The sequence below is a fragment of the Oncorhynchus kisutch genome, linkage group LG11 (assembly GCF_002021735.2).
Source record: "Oncorhynchus kisutch isolate 150728-3 linkage group LG11, Okis_V2, whole genome shotgun sequence".
Classification (NCBI taxonomy): Eukaryota; Metazoa; Chordata; class Actinopteri; order Salmoniformes; family Salmonidae; genus Oncorhynchus; species Oncorhynchus kisutch.
The window spans coordinates 24,711,641-24,734,055 of record NC_034184.2 but is presented as its reverse complement, the minus strand read 5'-3'; the positions used below and the strand labels follow the sequence as shown (position 1 = coordinate 24,734,055).

Below are 22,415 nucleotides of genomic sequence, written 5' to 3'. Positions count from 1 at the left end.
GCTAAGTTATGAGGGGTAAAAGGACCAAGTTATTAGGGTGTGGCACATGGGCTACTAACAGCTTACTACACAACATACATTTAGTATTACTTTCTAAGCTACAGTATACATATCTCCCTGGCATTTTACATCATTTATTCAGCAGCATACAAGTCATTTTTGGAGTCACCATTGTGCTGTGCTCACTTGAACAGGAAGGTGGCTCACGGTCCTTCTTGTGGGCAAAGTTTGTCATGAAACTTTGTCATCAAAGTCTTGTTATTCTCTGGATTTATGATGCTTTCAAGACAACTGAGAACTCCGAAAAAATACAAGGTTAAATCATGACGTCAGTGATCTTCAGGTCGGAGCTCGGAGCTCTTCCTCAGTCGTTCCTTAGAGTTCCGAGTTGTCTTGAACTCACTGAAGTCTGAGATTTTCCAGTTCCTAGGAATGACAGCATGGCCAATTTATTCAACTTTTTCTGGCCCATTGTTTTGCGTGTGAATTGTTATCCTTTTAAGCTTGGAAAAGAGACCCTTAAAACCAGACTTGAACCACACACCCTCCCCACTGAATAGCAGGGTAAGCAAAACAGTGATTCCTTTGCAACACTTGCAGTTAGCCACGGATTCATTCCAAAATAGTAATTGCTGAATTTGCGATTTCCAACTTGTTGTGTAATGTTTATGCCAAATGGCCGATGAGCACCGATACATTTTAGCTATAATTTCTCTTTATATGACAAGGATTGAAAAGGATTTGCCAGTAGATTGTCGGCTTGTCTAGCTTGCTAGCTAAGATTTTGAAAGTATGATGTTGAAATTATCAGTCCAATCAAAGCTACAAAGCTACAGTTGAAGCCGGAAGTTTGCATACACTTAGGTTGGAGTCATTAAAACTCGTTTTTTCAACCACGCCAAAACTATAGTTTGTTAACAAGAAATTTGTGGAAAGTCTGTTAGGAGATCTACTTTGTGCATGACATAAGTTATTTTTCTAACAATTGTTTACAGACAGATAATTTCACTTATAATTCACTTGTATCACAATTCCAGTGGGTCAGAAGTTTACATACACTACGTTGACTGTGCCTTTAAACAGCTTGAAAAATTCCATAAAATGATGTCATGCTTTAGTCAATTGGAGGTGTACCTGTGGATGTTTTTCAAGGCATACCTTCAAACTCTGTGCCTCTTTGCTTGACATCATGGGATCTGTAAGTTATTTATCATATTCATATTCTTCAAAATCAAGGAAAATATAGTATTATATTTGACATGAACAGAAAAAAAACTGTCAATGACTGCTAATGTTAGAAGTAGCACTATTACAAAACTTGTACAAAACTTCAGCTCAGTGCTCAATGCGATCCACCAGTCATCCCTTATGCTAATGTCTCTGAACTGAGTCTTTATATTCAGATGATGGTACATGGAAGGTTGTTCAGATGGCTTGAGTCACAGTACAATTACGTTAGATGATATGATTAACAGTTGACAGGTCAGTTGGCATTAGTCTGTGATCATTGTCTAAATTGGCTTTGGTTAGGATTGGCCAGCCTGTGGTAAATGTAGTATGTATGTTTTTCTGCATTGAAACTGAGAAATAGCAAATAATAACAAGCAATAATGATAGAACATGAATGCGTATTTCAGTTATTAACTACTTTAATATTTCTTAAATTGAAACATGAATATACAATTATTAAACATCAATAGCAATATGCAAAATGCATATATACATGAATGAAGCTATGCAAATATAGAAACAAGATAACAATATGAATGTCAAAAGTTGGATGCAATAACATGCTTTATCCGGTGAGATACATCCAGGCTCTTGCGAATTGAAGGAAAATTATGAAACACAGAGATGAAAGACAAATCATTTTTTCTTTTTTTCTTGGTAATTTTTTTGGGGGAAGGCGGGCTTCCCTTGGCATTCATGAGTTCATGCCACTAATAATTACTGCCATTGTCTACCCTAGGAAAAGTGTTAAATTCCCAGTGTTAAATTCCCAGTGTTATCTTTAAAATGTTGATTAAAATATTGTCTGAAAATTATCAATCAATATTTATACTATAAACATTGGCTTTTCAAAACCATTTGATTGTATGAAAGACACACTGTCAAAACATTATTTTTCTGTTTGAATGCAGCCTTTTTCATGGACTGAAACACCAACAATGGGTTTTACGAGGTTCTCTTAAAAACATTAATATTCAGATTGAAGAACCACTTTTGGTGTTTCAGAGTACTTCCATTCTGTTTTTAGTATCCGCAAAACAGCAGTCTTAACATCAACAGTGAAGAGGCAACTCCGGGATGCTGGCTTTCTAGGCAGAGTTGCAAAGAAAAAGCCATATCTCAGACTGACCAATAAAAAGAAAAGATTAAGAACACAGACACTGGACAAAGGAACTCTGCCTAGAAGGCCAGCATCCCGGAGTCGCCTCTTCACTGTTGACTTTGAGACTGGTGTTTTGCAGGTACTATTTAATGAAGCTGCCAGTTGAGGACTTGTGAGGCATCTGTTTCTCAAACTAGACACTAATGTACTTATCCTTTTGCTCAGTTGTGCATCAGGACCTCCCACTCCTCTTTCTATTATGGTTAGAGCCAGCACAAACAATAAATCTGATCTTGAGAAGCCCCTCTTTGTATCAGAGATTGACCAGACGATAAAATGAATTACCCAATTGAGTTTTACAAAAGATTATCTTCTAAGCTGACTCCCTTATTATGCTAAGTTTATACTGAGGCACACATGCAGGGGTCACTCCTCCCTACAATGTCACAGGCTGTAATATCAGTCCTCCTGAAAAAGGGGAATGACCCGCTGAAATTTGAGCCTGCTTTGCTGTGACTATAAGATACTTACTAGGGCTCTGGATATCCAATTAGAAGTGGTTATGCCTACAATAATACACCCCGATCAGACAGGCTTTATCAAGGGCAGACGTTCATTCGGTAACCTACGGTGCATATTCAATGTTCTTTACTCACCAGATTCTTCCCCAACTCCAGAAGCCCTGATCTCTCTGGATGCCCAGAAAGCCTTTGACTGTATTGAATTTGAATACCTTTTCACTGCACATGAAAGATTTGGATTTGGCCCTACTTTTGTCTTGTGGATAACGGAACTGTATTCAGTTCCTCAAGCATCTGTTCGTACCAACAGCACTCTCACAATATTTCTCCCTGCATAGAGGAAATTGTCAAGGCTGTCCGCTGAGTCCTCTCCTGTTTGATATAGCCATTGAACCCCTAGACATCTCCCTGAGAGGTGGCGCAGGGATGACAGTTGAGGAGGGCAGGTCCACAAACTGTCTCTGTATGCTGACGACCTCTTACTGTATACCTCAGACCCCATTATGTCTATCCCAATCACCATTGATATCATCTCCAGATTTGGCAATGTTTCAGGTTACAAAATCAATTTCACAAAAAGCTTACTCTTTCCGCTCAATAAGCAAGCAATAGATCTATCTTTGGATTAATTTCCTTTCACGGTAGTTCTCAATACTTTCACATATTTAGGGTTCTGTGTGACTCTGAACTTGAAAGACCTGTTCAATTTTAATTTCAAGCCAGCCTTGGAGAAGGCTCAGCAAGACCTCAATCACTCCCCTCACCTCAATCATTTGCTGAGTCAACTCGGTCAAGATGGTCATCATGCCAAGATTCCTGTATCTATTTCAGACTATTCCCATCTTTATTGCAAAATATATATATTTTTAAACTGGATAGACATATCTACTTTCATTTGGGAAAAAAAGATCCTGTGGTTGCGTAAAGTGTTTTTGGAGAGACAGAAAGGAGAGGAGGGTCTTGCCAAACCCAATTTCCTCCAGTAATATTCGGCTGCTAATATTCACAAGATAACCTTTTGGGCCTCTGCATTTTTAGAGGGGGAAGGACTGGTGTGGTCCCTTATGGAAGAGCACTCGTGTCAAACATCATCCCCAGTCTCCTAAGTCTGTGCACCCCTACCATTGAGCATTCAATACCACTCAAACAACCCTACTGTGAAAAGTTCACTCAGGATATGGTCTCAGTTTAGGATCCACTTTGGACATAGACAAGCTATCTCATCCATGCCTTTTATTTCCAACTCACTCTTCACACCTTCCCTAATAGATACAGCCTTCCAGCTATGGTTTTAGAAAGGATTGAAGAGTGAAAAATACCTTTTCCATGAGCGTATATTTACCTCCTTTGAACATCTAGTTAGAGAGCACAGTATACCCCAGACATACTTCTTCAGGTACCTGCAGATTTGTAACTTTACAATAAATATTTTCCCCTCATTCCCATCTCTCCCACCCACAAACTGGCTCGATGAATGTCTGAAACTGGATCCCTATGCAAAGGGAAACATTTCGAAGTGTCACGTGCTCCCTCTCCGGTCTCTAGGTCACCAGCCTGCTCGTTATGGCGCACACCTGTCACCATCGTTACACACACCTGCTCATCATCAGACTCTCCTGGACTCCATCACTTCCCTGATTACCTTCCCTATACTGTATATGGCACACCCTTTGGTTCCTTCCCCAGGCATTATTGTTATTGTTTTTGTTCCTGGGTCATGGCTGTGCGTTGTTTGTGTTGTGTGTTTGTTTCATTTGTTTATTAAAACACTCACTCCCTGAACTTGCTTCCCAACTCTCAGTGCACATCGTTACACTAAGCTATATGACAATATTCAGAATATTGCATGCCCCACTCTTGACCATGTAAAGTGTTCATGGGAGGAAGAGTTTGATTTCCGATATGACCTGGCATTCTGCAATTGACAGGATACACTCATCCTCTATCTGCATTAGACATGGGTTATTACAGTTTCAAGGATTTCATCGCCTACACTTTTGCAGGAGTATACTTGCCAGATTGTTTCCAGAAATAGACCCAACCTGCACTAGATGCCATCAGGCACCCTCCATGCTGTATCACACATACTGGTCATGCCCGGCACTAGTTCCATTCTGGTCCTCTATATTTGAGACTTTCTCATATATATGCAATAAGGAAATTGCCCCAGATCCCTCTGTTGCTATTTTCGGGGTATCCCCCGAAGAACTTACTCTTTGTAACACCCAAGCAGACGCCATAGCCTTCTGGCCTGCCAACTCTTTCTTTTGAAGTGGAAGTCATATATTGTTTAACAGCTATTGCATAGGATAGTATCAATGTAACTTGTTGCTGTATTTATGTTGTTACTGTCCATTATGTTCTATCTACTTTTAAAAATCAATAAAACCGATTTCTCATCTCTCTCTCTCTCTCTCTCTCTCTCTCTCTCTCTCTCTCTCTCTCTCTCTCTCTCTCTCTCTCTCTCGCCAGGTGTGAGAGTCAGATTGTGAGATGTGTTCTTTCTCCTCTCTCTCTCTCCTCTCTCTCTCTCTCTCTCTCTCTCTCTCTCTCTCCTGTCTCTCTCTTCTTCTCTCTCTCTCTCTCGAGGTGTGAGAGTCAGATTGGTGAGTGTTCTTGTTCTTTTCTCTTCTCTCTCACTCTTCTCTCCTCTCTCTCTCTCTCTCTCTCTCTCCTCTCTCCTTCTCTCTCTCCCTCTCTTCTCTTCTCTCTCTCTCTCTTGTTCTCTCCTGTTCTGTGTTTCTTTGCCTCTCCTACCCTGAGTCTTGTCTTCGTTCTGGTAGCTCTTCTCTTCTCTCTCTCTCTCTCCTCCTATCTTCTCGTTCTTTCTCTTCTCTCCTCGCTCTCTCTTTGGTGTGACATCGTCAGATTGTGAGACGTGTTCTGTCTCTCTCTCCAGGTGGCCGTGGTGTGGTTGTAGGTCCCATTGTTAGCCAGTACTTGTCTGACGTGTTTTGTGATAACGAGTACGGACCTAACTTCCTGTTTGTAAACAATGGAGATGGAACCTTCACTGACGTGGCTCAGCAGGCAGGTGAGAGAAAGATGGAGAGACAGCTAATTGAACAGGTTTATATATGTATTTTGATTGCCACACCATATATTACTGTGGTGTTTTTCATTTTAAAAGTTAAAATGGGAGTTCCCTCCTCTGTGTACCAGGTGTGGAAGACCCTATGCAGCACGGTAGGGGGGTGACTTTGGCTGACTTCAACAGAGACGGAAAGATGGACATTGTCTACGGAAACTGGAACGGGCCACATCGACTCTACCTACAGCTGGGCAACAACCGCAAGCACAGGTTCAAGGTATGGAACACAGGTTTAAACACAGATTCCAGGTACGGTACTGTGGTTTAAGCACAGGTTCAAGGTTTGGTAGACAGATACAAACACAACTTCAGCACAGGTTCAAGTTACAGAAAGTAGGCTCACACACAGCTTCAAGGAACGATAACAAAGGTTCAAGCACAGTAATCAACTAGCATCCCACCGTTTCTTCTATTGAGCAGTACATTGATCTTAGCTAACCTTCAGCTACTGTGCTTAATGATTCTAGAGGGTACAGCAGATCCTTCCTCTGACACACACGCACGCTGCTGCGGCTGCTGCTGCTGCGGCTGCTGCTGCTCTGTCTCCTCTGAAAATAATCAATGGTTACTTTCCTACCAGAACAAAGCCCAGCTATTTAGATCCTGAATCCCATTATTATCAGTGTATTTTACCAAATACTTCTAAGTGTAGTTAAAAGTAAAATAGCTAATTAAATTTGTTTCCAGTGTATGCGTGTGTGTGTTTTGTGTGTGTGTTGTCAGGGATCAAGCTGTCCCAGTGAGGCCTTACACCACAAACCCCATAAACCTTGGCTGGGCTGATGTTTCTGTTAATTCAATGAGTCCCACCATCGCACCGGTGTGATTTATACTGAACAAAAATATAAACGCAACAACAATTTTACTGAGTTACAGTTCATATAAGGAAATCAGTCAATTGAAATAAATTAGGCCCTAATCTATGGATTTCACATGACTGGGCAGGTGAGCAGCCATTGGTGGACCTGGGAGGGAATAGGTCCACCCACTTGGGAGCCAGGGCCACCCACAGGGGAGTCAGACCCAGCCAATCAGAGTTTTTCTCCACAAAAGGGGAAAACTGTATTACATACAGAAATACTCATCCGTTTCATCATCTCTCCGGGTGGCTGGTCTCGGGTGATCCCACAGGTGAATAAGCTGGATGTGTAGTGCCTGGGCTGGCATGGTTACACGTGGTCTGCGGTTGTGAGGCCGGTTGGATGTACTGTCAAATTCTCTAAAATGATGTTGGATGCGGCTTATGTAGAGAAATGAACATTCAATTCCCTGGCAACAGCTCTGGTAGACATTCCTGAAGTCAGCATGCCAATTGCACACTCCTTCAAAACTTGAGACATCTGTGGCATTGTGTTGTGACAAAACTGCACATTTTAGAGTGGCTGTGTATTGTCCCAGCACAAGGTGCATCTTTGTAATGATCATGCTGTTTAATCAGCTTCTTGATATGTCACGTATACTCCCTCTCTGGCCTCTAGGTCATCAGACTGCTGATTACCCCGCACACCTGTCACCATCGTCTTGCGCACCAGCGCCTCATGACACTCACCTGGACTCCATCACCTCCTTGATTATCTTCCCTATATCTGTCACTCCTCTTGGTTCTTTCCTCAGGTGTCATTGACTCTGTTTTCATGTCGGTGCGTTGTTTGTGTTTCGTGTTCATTGTTTGTTTTATTTATTAAAACACTCACTCATTGAACTTGCTGACTCTCAGCGCACCCGTTACAGAATAACACCTCACCTAAGGGAAGCATCAGAGAGTGTTATTTTATTTCTTAAGTCAGAGTAATGATGCCGGGTCCGGGAACTGCTACAGGCTCATGCCTCGAGCAGATAGCTAGGCTTCCCTGCCTCATCCGGCTCATCGGGATCTCATGCCTCTGCCGGATTGCCAGGCTCCCCTACCTCAACTGATCTGTTAGGTTCTCGTGCCCCAGCTGATTTGACAGGTTCTCGTGCCTCTGCTGACGTGACAAGTTCTCGCACATCAGCAGGGGTGATCGGTCTGCTCCTGATCCCCGGGTTCGTCCCCTTTGACGGCGTCCTGTGGCTGGAACTGCGCGTCGGGGAGGGGGTATTGTCACGTATACTCCCTCTCCAGCCTCTAGGTCATCATGCTGCTGATTATCCCGCACACCTGTCACCATCGTGCTTCTTTTATTTATTAAAACACTCACTCCCTGAATTTGCTTTCCGACTCTCAGCGCACTCGTTACAATATGCCACACCTGTCAGGTGGGTGGACTATCTTGGCCAGGGAGAAACGTTCCTTAACCAGGATTTAAACAAATTTGTTTTAGCTCATGAAACATGGGACTAACACTTTACATGTTGCTTTCATATTTTTGTGCAGTAGGACTTTTAACCCCTTTTTAAACATTGTGTGTTTGACCTACAGACCTCTGGGTTGTACCATTGGATTTGTCTATTTCATCTGTAGATACCAACCATGAGTCTGTGTGGTTAACAGGGATTGAACTAGAGCGGGGTTTGTGAGACAAGGGTGGATCCCAGGTATTTCTTTACAATAACGTCTGTAGAGTCCGAATGGTTTGAGCTACAAAATATAAAAATATATATATATATGAAAAGCTGAGACTTCCACGAACGAAGACCATAGGAAATCTCAGGACATAATGACTATAATACCAGAATTAGCTCACATAGTTGATGTCACAACCTCAATTCTCTCACACACACAGTATCTGGGTTGACCTTTAGCATTGGTAATTAAGGTGTTGTCAAAAGGTGTGTACGGGAGGCGAAGTCAGATGCAGGAGAGCAGAGTGTAGTGAACAGGCGCACTTTAATTCCGTTCCAAAATACACAGCACATAAAAACAATAACGTGCCAAAAACACGGAACATGACAAAAGTAAAGCACCCGACAATAATCCACAATACCAAACAAACAATTACACACAAAGACATGATGGGAAACAGAGGGCTAAATACATGTAGAATGATTAGGGAATGAAAACCAGGTGTGTATGGGACAAAACAAATGGATATATTAAAAATGGAGCGGCGATGGCTAGAAAGCTCGAACAAGGAGAGGATTCGACTTCGGCGGAAGTCGTGACAGGTGTTTTGTCACTCCAGTAATCTACTGAATAGAAGGAGCTGAAGCAGCAGCTTGGCTGGACAGTGGATGGACAGGGGGAAGAGGGGAAAGTGCCGATTAGGACTGTTTTAACTCTATGGATGCAGCGACCACACACACACACACACACACACACGTGCACACTCACACATGCACGCAAAAACACAGGCACACACACTCATCTTAGCAGTATGTCTCCCAGCCCCACCAACCGTAACTAAGAATAAATCTCAGAAGACATGATGTGAGCTAATGGGGCATCTTGATATGAAATGTCAGCAGGGATTCAGTGAAAATCACTATCATGTTGATTTGAATTGAACAAATCTGAGATTTGACAAAGTAGTTGGTCCTCTTCCCTAATCTGGCTAACAACTAACTCTCCATGTCCTGCTGGCTTCATTCTGGGATGGCTCATTGATGTTGTAGGCACAATGCGTCGATAATGAAGGGGGCTGTATTTTTTACTGGTTGGCTCTCCTCTTTCTATTTCGCTCAAATACCCACATACTATGCACAGCCCTGAGCGCCGCCCCTTCCATTACAATGGTTGGATTTTCAAATCTAAACAAGTTGAGGTCTCAAAACATTTGAGAGAACCAATCAAGGCCTCCTTTCTAGATCAGTGTGTCACAACTCTCCCTGCACTGTGAGTCATGTGGGCCGCATCAAGCCAGGCTACTTTTTCCCAGTATAGAGCACCTCACTCCATCTCCTTTGCCCCTCTCTTTATCTCCCCTTCCCTATCTCACCCTTTCTGAATTTCCCTTCCCTCTCTTTTCTCATCAACTTCTCTCTCTCCCCTCTCCCTTTTTTCTTTGGCCATTCCATTCTGCCCATTTCTTCTCTTCCGTCGTTCCCTTTCCTTCTCTCCCTCTTTCTCTCTCCTCGCTCCTCCTCCCCTCAACTCCCTCCTTCCTGCCCTTACTTGGCCATCCCCTCTCCTTCACCTAAACAGTAGAAGGTCACTCCCCTCCCTCCCCGCTTTCCTCATCCCCTCTCCTCTACGCCCTCCCCTTAGGCTTTATGATCCATATAATTAACACAGGGAGTAAACACTGTAAGGAGAGGAGAGAGGGATGAGATAGAGGTGAGAGAGAGGAGGAAGAGGAGAGGAACATGTACACTACAAGACCAAGAGTATGTGGACACGTTCCCGTCAATCATTACATTCCAAAATATGGAGTTGGTCCCCGCCCTTTGCTGCTCTAACAGCCTCCACTCCACGAGCCCAGGACTAAATCACCTAACCAACAAATCAAGACTCCCCTCCCCCCAGTGTTGTAGAACAGTACAATATTTTGGGCTTGAGTCTCCCAAATACTTTGACAGTTGACACTATGCCTGGTCCTGGACAGGATGTGCAGGTTTTTGTTACAGCCCAGCTTACTCAGCAGACCAACTACAAATGACTCACTTTGCTTATCCATTCTCACAGTGAGTCCAGCAGTCATTTCATTTTTTTATTTTACCTTTATTTAACTAAGCAAGTCAATTAAGAACAAATTCTTATTTTCAATGACAGCCTAGGAACAGTGGGTAAACTGCCTGTTCAGGGGCAGAACGGCAGATTTGTACCTTGTCAGCTGGGGGATTTGAACTTGCAACCTTCCGGTTACTAGTCCAACACTCTAACCACCAGGCTACCCTGCCGCCCACAATTGCACATGTATTACCCTTTTAAGAAAACGAATGAAAAATGCTTCCAGACAGGATGGAGTGACCCACTATTTGGGTTTGGTTGAGAGTTTTTCCACTCAACAGATGGTACATTTACAGAAATACAATTTTATGAACAGGAATATCCCCCAGTGTGTATGTAATATCAACACGAAACATTGCCTAAACCCCATGAGGTCGCCATAGTGGGATGTTAGCTACCTGGAGTGAGTGTACATAGTCAGTATCCCCATAATGTTACATTGGCCTCCTGCTGTTCCTGTTGTGTGTGGAGGTGTGTGTGCTTTAATGCAAACTCGTGCCGTGCATGCATATGTGCTTTCGTGCCTGTGTTCCTGTTCCTGTGTGTGTGTGTGTGTGTGTGTGTGTGTGTGTGTGTGAGTGTGTGTGTGTGTCTCTGTGTCTGTGTGTTAACATATTGTCTCCCTCCCCCAGGACATAGCGTCTCAGAAGTTCTCCATGCCGTCTCCGGTGCGTACGGTCATCGCTGCAGACTTCGACAACGACAACGAACTAGAGGTGTTCTTTAATAACATTGCTTACAGAGGGTCGTCATCCAACAGACTGTTCAGGTACACGCGCACACACACACACATACACGGAGACGCACACACATACACACTCACACACATGCAATATATCAGTTGAATCATCAGTTCCAAAAAGCAATTCAACTAATTTAATTAGCTAACATTTGTTAATGTCAGATATCTAATTCCTCTGTTATTTTAGACTTAAAGCATTTCTGTAGTCAGGAAGTAGTCATAATGACTGAATATTCCCAGACCTGTGACTATTTTTGGAATGTGTGTGTGTTTGTGTGCTCATGTGTTTGTCCCCTTTGTAGTTATGCAGGATATCTGTGGTTTGAAATGGTGATCAATCTAACATCCAAAGCCCGAGGCTCCACTTGTACCATATTAAAACCTGAGTTGAAGTTTCAATCATGAAACACAATCCACCAAAATTAACGGTTATGCATTGTCTGGCAATGAAATACCCAGCTTGAACTATTGTCCTCATTGTCCTCATTGAAGCTAATTAATTGAATCAATCAAAGTTGTGCTGGGTTTGAGTGCGCTGAAAACCTGTCTTATGTTCTAAGTTGACAAGGTTCTGAAGTTTAATAAAGTTGATGGAAAAAAATATTTGTGACCCAATCTCAATATGGAAAGTTTTGTTAGGTGAGGCGCTGTTCAAACTATGAGATGTTACGAGGAAATGACAGTGATTAGTACCGGATGTGTAAATGATTGAACCGGTCCATGCCAGGATAATCAGGACAAAATAGCTGCTGTGCTTCATAACATCCAACATTACAAATGTGTAGTGGATATGAAACTCGTCCAAAGTGTGTTGGCTGGAGTAAATCAGGGACATTACTGAGATCTAAAAGGCAACTGTCATTCACAGAGAGTGACAGGCTAGTCCAGGGTTCTCCAACTGGCGGCCCGCGTGCCGAATTTGGGCTGCGTGTGTCATTGTGGGACATTAAAGACTGTAAAAACACTAGGAAATCAGCTCCAAGTAATTTACATTTTGGAAATCTGTTCCTAAGTATTCCCACCATAATAGAGAGACACATGATCGTATACAAATGCAAGCAAGGTTTGAAATGATTGTTTTAGTCAAATATTTTATCTGTTTGGGCTTCTTGCGGTCAATTTGCAGTCTACAAATTAGTAGAATTTTTGTATTATATATATATATATTTTTATTGTTGGACATAAAAGTATGTAAAAATACCAGGAAATCAGCTCCAAGTGATTTTAATTTTGGAAATATGTTCCCAAGTATTCCAACGCATAATAGACAAGACATAATAGACATAATAAGCAAGGTTGGAAATATTATATCTGTTTGGGCTTTTTGTGGTCAATTTGCAATCAACAAATTATTTGACATTCTGTTCCGGCCCCCAACTATGCACTCAAGAACAAATTGACCCAGGGCTGAATCAAGTTGATGATCCCTGGACTTGTGTCTTGCTTGTTTGACTAAGGCGGTTGGCTTTAAGGGGCATTTGTTGCTGTGCAGAATGTTGTGAGTTTGAGTCCCACTTGGGGAACAACAGAATGCACCCTGAGTGATGGTAGCTGGGCCTGGGTTATTATGGGAAGTTTAACAGATATCTGGTTGCTATGGCAGGGTAACTAGGAGAGAACATGGGGACCCCCAGATTGAGGAGCTGAATGTGGGGGAGGCAGCTGAGCCAGAAGGACGAGGAACAGGTGAGGGTTGGGGGTCGGGGAGTGTACAGGTGTATGTGTATGGGGGGTAGAAATACCTATTAGGCTTACACTGTGATGAACTGTTTATCATTAACCTATTCTACACTGTAAATGTGGAACACACATCGATTAAATAGTGTAATTCCTACTTCCTCCAAGGGATGGTGCTAGATGTCTGTGGTTTGAGATTGTAAACTTGACTAATCAGCTTTGGCAGCTCTGATTCTAGCTCCTTATCAGCCTCTTTTCTCAATGTGTGTTCTCTTATTATTCTTATTGTGTTGTATGTTCGTGTCCTTTCAGTGACCTGTGTCCATTGTTAGTTCGATGTGTGTGTTCTAAGTGTTTGCATGTGTTGTCGTCTATCAGGGGCGGCAGTGACAGACTTTGATGGAGACGGTCGTCTGGACCTGCTGATATCTCATGGAGAGAGTGCTGCACAGCCTCTCTCTATCTACAGAGTCAACCAGGTACCACTGTGTGTGTGCTCCGACCACGTGTTCTCGTTGTGTGTTCTCTCACCATATTTTCTAAATCGAGATGTTGTATCCCACACACATCTCATTTAATCTGTCCCCCCCCCTTCTCTTTCTCTCAGGGCTCCACTAACTCGTGGCTGCGTGTTATCCCTCGTACCCAGTACGGGGCATATGCCCGGGGGGCTAAGGTAGTGGTCTACACTAAGAGAAGTGGTCCACACACACGCATCATCGATGGGGGCTCCGGATACCTCTGTGAGATGGAGCCTGTAGCACACTTTGGGCTCGGTAGGTCTGACACATACAGATGTACGCTCATGCACACACACATGCAGGTACATATAGATGTACGCTCATACACACACACATGCACGTAGGAAACAAACACATGCAGCGTGCACACAGACTGAGTGTGTGTGTGGAAAGCATTGCCAGATCCATGTGGAAAGCATTGCCTTAATACCCCTTCTGATTGGAGGCCCGGGGGAGAGATGGAGAGAAAGAGAGAAAGGGGAGGAGGTGAGGGGGGAGGAGGTGGAAGGGAGAGGCAGGTGCAGGTGCAGCAGCTGGAAGGCCTGGATAGAAACCCCTCTCCAGCCCCTCATCCCCATAGTCCAGCCAAGACAGTTAACTTCTGCCGGTTCAGACTAGCAATAGTGTAGTGTGTGTGTAGTGTGTGTAGTGTGTGTAGTGTGTGTGTGTGTACTGACATGATATAGAAACATTAAAGGAACATTATGTGGATTTTACGGGAACATTATGTAAACATTCTGACAATGTTTTGGTGATGTTACCTGTCTCGCTTACATGTCTCTCCAGGTAAAGACATAGCCACTAATGTTGAGGTGTACTGGCCAGATGGGAAGTCAATAGCCAGGCCTCTGGAACCAAGTGAGATCAACTCTGTCCTGGAGATCCGGTATCCCAGAGAGGAGGAGGAGGGCACACCTGAAATAGAGATAGAGGTAAGGACTGTCTTTTTATCTCACTCTTTCCTTCTCTCTTTCTCTCTCTCTCTCTTTCACTGTTTCTTTCTCCCTCTCACTGCCCCCCCCCCCTCAATTCAATTCAATTCAAGGGGCTTTATTGACATGGGAAACATATGCTAACATTGCCAAAGCAAGTAAAGTAGATAATATACAAAAGTGAAATAAACAATACAAATAACCATAAACATTACACTCACAGAAGCTCCAAAAGAATAAAGACATTACAAATGTCATATCATTTGCAATGTTGTAACGATATGCAAATGGTTAAAGTTCAAAAGTGAAAATAGATAAACATAAATATGGGATGTATTTACAATGGTGTTTGTTCTTCACTGGTTCTTCACTTGTGGCACCAGGTCACAAATCTTGCTGCTGTTATGGCACACTGTGGTGTTTCACCCAGTAGATATGGGAGTTCATCAAAATTGGATTTGTTTTCAACATCTTTGTGGATCTGTGTAATCTGAGGGAAATATGTATCTATAATATGGTCATACATTTGACAGGAGGTTAGGAAGTACAGCTCAGTTTCCACCTCATATAGTACACGCAAAACAGCAGTCTCAAAGTCAAGAGTGAAGAGTCGACTCCAGGATGCTGGCCTTCTAGGCAGTGTTGCAAAGAAAAAGCCATATCTCAGACTGGCCAATAAAAATAAAAGATTAAGATGGGCAAAAGAACACAGACACTGGACAGAGGGACTCTGTCTAGAAGGTCCGCATTGCGGAGTCGCCTCTTCACTGTTGATGTTGAGGCTGGTGTTTTGCGGATACTATTTAATGAAGCTGCCAGTTGAGGACTTGTGAGGCGTCTGTTTCTCAAACTAGACACTCTAATGTATTGGCCTTATGCTCAGTTGTGCACCGGGGCCTCCCACTCTTTCTATTCTGAATAGAGCCAGTTTGCGCTATTCTGTGAAGGGAGTAGCACACAGTGTTGTACGAGATCATCAGTTTCTTGGCAATTTGTTGTTTTGTAGTGTTCTGTTTTTCCATTAAAATGACGAACACTTACAACGCCGCATCTTGGTCCGATCCTTACTCCTCTTCAGACGAAGAGGAGGAAATCTGCCGTGACACAAATGCTGATGCTCCAGATACTCAACTAGTTTAAAGAAGGCCAGTTTTATTGCTTCTTTAATCAGGACAACAGTTTTAAGCTCTGCCAACATAATTGCAAAAAGGTTTTCTAATGATCAATTGGCCTTTTAAAATGATAAACTTGGATTAGCTAACACAACGTGCCATGGGAACACAGGAGTGATTGTTGCAGATAATGGGCCTCTGTACGCCTATGTAGATATTCCATAAAACATCTGCTGTTTCCAACTACAATAGTAATTTACAACATTAACAGTGTCTACACTGTATTTCTGATCAATTTTATGTTATTTTAATGGACGAAAAATTTGCTTTCTTTTGAAAACAAGAACATTTCTAAGTGACCCCAAACTAAGTGACCCCAAAGCCAATTTGACATTTGCTCAGTAGATTGTTTTCGCTGAGGAAATGTACGAGTCTGCTGTTAATGATAATGCAGAGGATATTTCCAATGTTGCTGTTGACGTATATCCCCGGTAGTTATTGGGGTCAATTTAGTTGCTCTCTCTCTCTTTCTCTTCTCTCTCTCTCTCTCTTTCTCTCTCTTTCTCTCTCTCTCTCTTCTCTCCCTCTCTCTCTCTCTCTCTCTCTCTCTCTCTCTCTCTCTCTCTGGTTGTTAATAATTATTATCCAGTGACTATATTCTGTACTTATCATAAGATCTTGTGTTATAAAATGATACAGTTTTTCTTGCTTTCAACGAGACAGTATTGAAGGTGTATCCCTTTCTTACAGTGTGGCCAAGGGTTTGCTATGAATGAGAATGGCCGGTGCACAGGTAGGTTGAGCTCCACTATATGTCTTTAACAATCCCTGTCCTGTTTGCCAATGTGCTATCCTGCATCTCTTTCCCTGCAATAAATGTCTTCTCCCGCTACCTTCCTTCTCTCTCCCTCTCCTCCCACTCTCCTCCCTTCCCCCTTTACACGTCCCATTCTTTCCCTCCCCCCTCCCTCCAGATAAGGATGAGTGCACCCAGTTCCCCTCTGTGTGTCCCACTGACCGTCCTGTATGCACTAACACCTATGGCAGCCACAAGTGTCGTGCCAATAAGAGGTGCAACCAGGGCTTTGAACCCAACGATGATGGATCGGCCTGCGTGGGTGAGTGGGCTTACCCTGGTCCTAGATATGTTTGTGCTGTCTTGCCATCTCTTGTAAATGCCATGCCATGTTTGACCATAAAACGTGGCTACACAGCACTAACAGACCTGGGACCAGGCTAGAATGTGCTACGATATACAATAGATATAGCTGCCCAAGCGAAATAGGTTTTTTGAGGCTACAGTCCTTCCAACGAGTGATTGTAACATTTTCCAAACTACTTTTCTCGTCTCTGCATCCCTGTACCTGCATGACTTACTGTTTGCACTGGCTTTGCACTGTGAGTTAATCTATGGCTGTTATTAATCTTTCTGTCTTCATTGTGCCTCTCTGCAGCTCAGGTAGCTTACTTTGGGGGGACACGCTCCTCGGGGGACCGAAGATGGGCTGGCCTCTCTCTCTGGCTTCTTTCTCTCTCTCTGCTGCCTCTCCTCTCCTCCCGTCTGCAAACCGAACTACTGTAGCTGCTACACACTTCCTCTCCACTTCACTCTGGAACCTTCCCTCCTTCGCTCTCCTCCCTCTCTCCCTCTCTCTGGGGGAGTGTACAGTGACTCTCGAAAACAAACTGAACATGAAAGTCTCTTCTCTATCTTCATTCCTCTGGAAAATTAACTGCTCATGGAAGCATCTACCATCTTTTCACTCGTCCTGAAACAAACGGATCATAGAACTCACTCCCTCTCTTCACTCTCAAAACGAGCTCTCCATGAACATTTCTTATTCTCTTCACTCCTCTCATACATAACAAATCATGGACTTCTCTTCCTCCTTTCTTCACTTGTTCATGGACTTTTCATGGACTTCTGTTTGTCAACACTTAGCTCCCAGCCCCCTCTGAACTGTAGAATTACACACACACACACTGGGAGCATGCTGCTGTGAGTTAAGGAGTTAACGACGAACTGCAGAGTCCTTCACACCACCTCATCAGCTGGACTAGCCTTGGACTTCAGTGTGTCTGCGTCTATATATCGCACACTATTCCCTCTAGAATGCACCGGTACATATCTGGGTCATGTTCAAAAGGACACACCATAGAATAACGTTTCCATATATTAATACCTCTGCATTTCACTCTGTTCTAAAACGTTTATTTCGTGCCTACTGAACATAATATATGTCATTTAGCAGACGCTTTTATTCAAAGCGACTTAGTCATGCATGCATACATTTTACATATGGGTGGTCCCAGGAATCAAACCCACTACCCTGGCGTTACAAGCGCCATGCTTTACCGACTGAGCTACAGAGGACCCTGCTTTGGGTTTCCCATGATGGAGGAAAGGTAATGTCTGCTTTATTTGATACACAAAGGACATGATCTTCATCATGTTTTTGACATTAGCATTGGATGATTCTTGATAGATGCTTTTCATGAAAACATATTGCATAACAAATACATATCTAAACACATATCACACAGTCATACCCAAGCCTTCAATGCCAAACAGTGTTCTTCAATCCTGCTTCTAGGGTTCCGCAAGACTTTTCTTCCATCTAAGCACATACATACTGTACCTGATTCAAACTCAGTTGATCAGATGAATCTGGAATGTTAACGTTGTGCTGGAACAAAATCCTGCACAAGATATAGATCCCCAGGACAAGCACTGAAGAACACTGATGTAAAATGATGCTCCCGGTACCTCAAACCAGGCTTTCCACCAAATGTTGCATTGCCTCCTTACTGTAAATAAATTATGATGATGTATAAATTATGATGTTCAACCTGTTTTCAAGTTAATTGCATTCCTTATCGTGTCTCCAATGTCAAATAAAAGTGTCATTATTATATAAAAGAGCCATGTGCAATGTGATTTAAAAAGTCAAATCCATCTCATTATAGGATGAATCCTAACCTGAGATTACTGCATGTACTGTAACTCACACTTTCAATATGAATCACAGATGTCAATCAGAGACATCCGGTACCGAGTCAATGTGCGGGGATACAGGTTAGTCGAGGTAATTGGTACATGTAGGTAGGGGTAAAGTGACTATGCATAGATAATAAACAGTATTTGGTTTAGCATCAAAAGTACATGTAATTTCAAAAATATACTTAAGTATCAAAAGTAAAAATATGATTTGTTTCAAATTCCTTATATTAAGCAAACCAGGTGGCACAATTTCATATTTATTTAATTTATGGATAGCCAGTGGCACACTCCAACACTAAGACATAATTTAAAAATGAAGCATTTGTGTTTAGTGAGTCCGCCAGATCAGAGGCAGTAGAGATAACCAGGGATGTTCTCTTGATAAGTGTGTTGATAAAACACACCAACAATAGCCTAAACATGTATTGTATATTTCTTCTTAGTGAGACAAGGTAATGGGATAAGACAGAGGTCTGGAATTTCAATAAACAAAGGGAATCAGTGAGGGATATTAAAAAATGTTCAAGACCGGAATCTCACTGGATATCTGCTGGAGCCATAAAGATACTGTCACAATTCCCATGTTCTGTGTTCTATGGAATGTTGGTATGAACAGATCCTAATCTATGGAATGAGAGGATTGTTTGCTTTCAGGATCATCTCAGGTGAAGTTCTTTTATCTTTTACTGAAGAAACTTAGCCAAAGCAGCAGCATACACAATTAGACAATGACCAGCATAAAACATTCAATCACCTTTTCCGCTAGATCAGGGATGGGCACTTATCTGGAAAACCAGGTGTATGGCCTCCCTGACCAATCAGTGACATTAATGTACCAATGAAGTGCCAGGGAGAGGAAAAAAACAGGAAGCCACGGGACATGAGTGTCCCATTCCTGGTCTATGATGCAAGAAGGTACTATCTGACTCAACCAACTGCAAACTGTAAACAGGATCTTTGGTTAGTGCATGAACCAATAAACAGTTCAGTGGAAAAAATAGGGTGATTCACACATACCTGCTCAAGAAACAGAGATGATGTGATAGAATGGAAACTTGGCATTGTCAACACAGTTTAGGGGTTACAAATTTCCTTAATAAGGTTCATTCTAGGTGAAGTCATCTGTCCTTGTGGCTGCTAGGGGGGACTTCCTAGACTAGAAGCAGTGGCCCTTTGGACACTACCTCTACCATTTGTACTTCTGTTTTGCCTTTACCTTTTGGTCAAGCTTCATTCAGCCTCAGTATGGGAGGACCTGGAGAGAAAGATGGCATATGCTAACCTGCAGACAGTGCTAGGGAGAGTAAGTGTCACATCACAATCTACATTCCTTTGGAGTACTTTCACCTTTACCTTTAGCTTCTGGTCAACCTTGGTTCAGCCTCACAGTAACATGAAGAGATGGATGGGAAATACTGACCTATAAAGGGGAACAGTACCTCTATCTCACTGTGTCCTGTAGACTGAGCGTTTGGTGATGTCATGTCCATGTCCCTCTGTTCAACTGAACCAACAGCTGTGTTTCTACTGACTGTGTGTGTGTGTGTGTGTGTGTGTGTGTTTGTTTGTGTGTTATCTTGTTTTTTTTAACTTACGGATAGCCATGGGCACTCTCCAACACTTAGATATCATTTACAAACAAAGCTTTTGTGTTTCGTGAGTCCGCCAGATCAGAGGCATTAGGGATGACCAGGGATGCTCTCTTGATAAGTGTGTTGATGGGCCATTTTCTGTCCTGCTAAGAATTTAAAATATAACAAGTACTTTAGGGTGTTGGGGAATGTGTATGAAGTAAAAAGTACATAATTTTCCTTAGGAATGTAATGAAGTAAAAGTGTCAATAATATAAATAGTAAAGTAAAGTACATAAACCCCCCAAAAAACGACATATAGTACATTGAAGTATTTTTTTCTTAAATACACCACTGTGTGCATGTGTGTGTGTTTGCATTTGTCAGTGTGTTTGCAGTCACTTGTGCATGTGTGCATGAGCGTTTCGGATGGGGTTAAAACATAACGTTTAGGCACTCATTCCGAATGGTTAAGATAAGTGTTAAGGTTTGGGATAGCATTAAAACAAAAATAAAATAAACTGGGATCGAGCACACAACCTGATCCAGGGTCATTGAATTACGCCCATCCACGTCCCCCGTCCACAATACTTGAGCAAACTCGATGGTAATACTGCTCACTGTTCCCCCAATGGCTGGTTTTGAAGGGATTTTCCGACGTCCTCAAGACATTGAAAGACGTCCAATTTTGAAGTCACTCTTGAGCGATCTGCCTGGATGGTGTGCCGCGTGTGTGTGTTTGTTATGTTTGAATGCAACATTAGATTCCTACGGCGGCGCTAGACTTTTGAAGAGCTTTGAGGAGAGAGACGGGTAAGAGAGCAAGCGGGTTTACCCTCCTCTCCGCTTGGGCCAAATGAACTGGAACACAGGGCTCACGCTATTGACTCCCCTGTTTATCCAGGTGCCACTCTATCTCTCCCTCCTCCTCCTCTCTCCCTCTCTCTCTCAATTCAACTCAAGGGATTTATTGGCATGGGAAACATATGTTAACATTGCCAAAGCAAGTGAAGTAGATAATAAACAAAAGTGAAATAAACAATACAAATTAACAGTAAACCTTAGACTCACAGAAGTTCCAAAAGAATAAAGACATTTCAAATGTCATATTGTGTCTATATACAGTGTTGTAACGATGTGCAAATAGTTAAAGTACAAAATGGAAAATAAATAAACATAAATATGTGTTGTATTTACAATGGTGTTTGTTTTTCACTGGTTGCCCTTTTCTTGTGGCAACAGCTCACAAATATTGCTGCTGTGATGGCACAATGTTGTATTTCACCCAGTAGATATGGGAGTTTATCAAAATTGGGTTTGTTTTCGAATTCTTTGTGGATCTGTGTAATCTGAGTGAAATATGTGTTTCTAATATGGTCATATATTTGGTAGGTTAGGAAGTGCAGCTAAGTTTCCACCTCATTTTGTGGGCAGTGTGCACATAGCCTGTCTTCTCTTGAGAGCCAGGTCTGCCTACGGACCTGTGTCATGACGTTGGTGTCATTAATGTGACGACTGCTATTCATCGAATAAATAACTATGTTTATAATTACGTGATTAAATTAATCAGGAAACCATTAACTCAGGGGACCCAGGACCGGTCGTCAAGCCCATAACCTTCCCAGTCCACTAGGTAGTGAATGTGAATCTCAGTCGTTTGGAATGAAGGATAACCCGTAAGGCGTAAACAGGTTCCCCTCCAACGTCTAACGGCGTCTGTCGGCAACGCGTTTCTGGGTATTAGAAGCTTCTTGCAGATGCCGGTGAGTGGTCTCCCATACCCAATCACTACGCCAAAACCAGTCGTAGACAGCTGACCAAGTACCAGGCTCTGTCTCCCAGGGAAACATGGGGGGTTGGTAAGGTGAAGGAATGAGTGCATGAGTGAGTTCTGAGCATATTCGGCCCAGGCCATATATCGACTCCAGTCGTGTGGAGAGGCAGAACATTGTTGGTGGTGGTACTTCCCTATTTCTTGGTTCAAGCGTTCCGTCTGCCCATTGGTCTGGGGGTGGTACCCGAAGTGGTATCCGAAGCAGAGGCTGAGCATGTATTTTGACGCTACCCTGGCCTTATGACTCCCAAGTGGCGCAGCTGTCTAAGGCACAGCGTCTCAGTGCTACAGACACCCAGGCTCAAATCTAGATTGAGTTTCTATCAAAGTAAGTGCCTTATTACGTTATAATAGTTTCTGGTATGTCGTGTTATACAGTTTCTACTGTAGCTCACTCTGTATGGAGCATAATATATTTGTGTATATTCCTTATAACCGCGGACACGCAAGGTTACTCATTTCATAACATTTATGGTGTTATATTAAATCGTGC

At 42.7% G+C, this 22,415-nt stretch overlaps 1 protein-coding gene across 1 annotated transcript in view; it reads left to right on the top strand.

Annotated features, from left to right (window-relative positions):
* Positions 1-18,436, top strand: part of crtac1b (cartilage acidic protein 1b) — a 52,905-nt gene extending 34,469 nt beyond the window's left edge. The window contains exons 6-15 of the mRNA XM_020494190.2: positions 5,753-5,887; positions 6,016-6,161; positions 11,165-11,301; positions 12,878-12,960; positions 13,330-13,430; positions 13,559-13,727; positions 14,259-14,404; positions 16,267-16,309; positions 16,491-16,634; positions 16,971-18,436. Coding sequence (XP_020349779.1) covers positions 5,753-5,887; positions 6,016-6,161; positions 11,165-11,301; positions 12,878-12,960; positions 13,330-13,430; positions 13,559-13,727; positions 14,259-14,404; positions 16,267-16,309; positions 16,491-16,634; positions 16,971-17,098 — 1,232 coding nt within the window. The 3' untranslated portion in view covers positions 17,099-18,436. The remainder of the gene's footprint in view (positions 1-5,752; positions 5,888-6,015; positions 6,162-11,164; positions 11,302-12,877; positions 12,961-13,329; positions 13,431-13,558; positions 13,728-14,258; positions 14,405-16,266; positions 16,310-16,490; positions 16,635-16,970) is intronic.
* Positions 18,437-22,415: the final 3,979 nt, after the last annotated feature.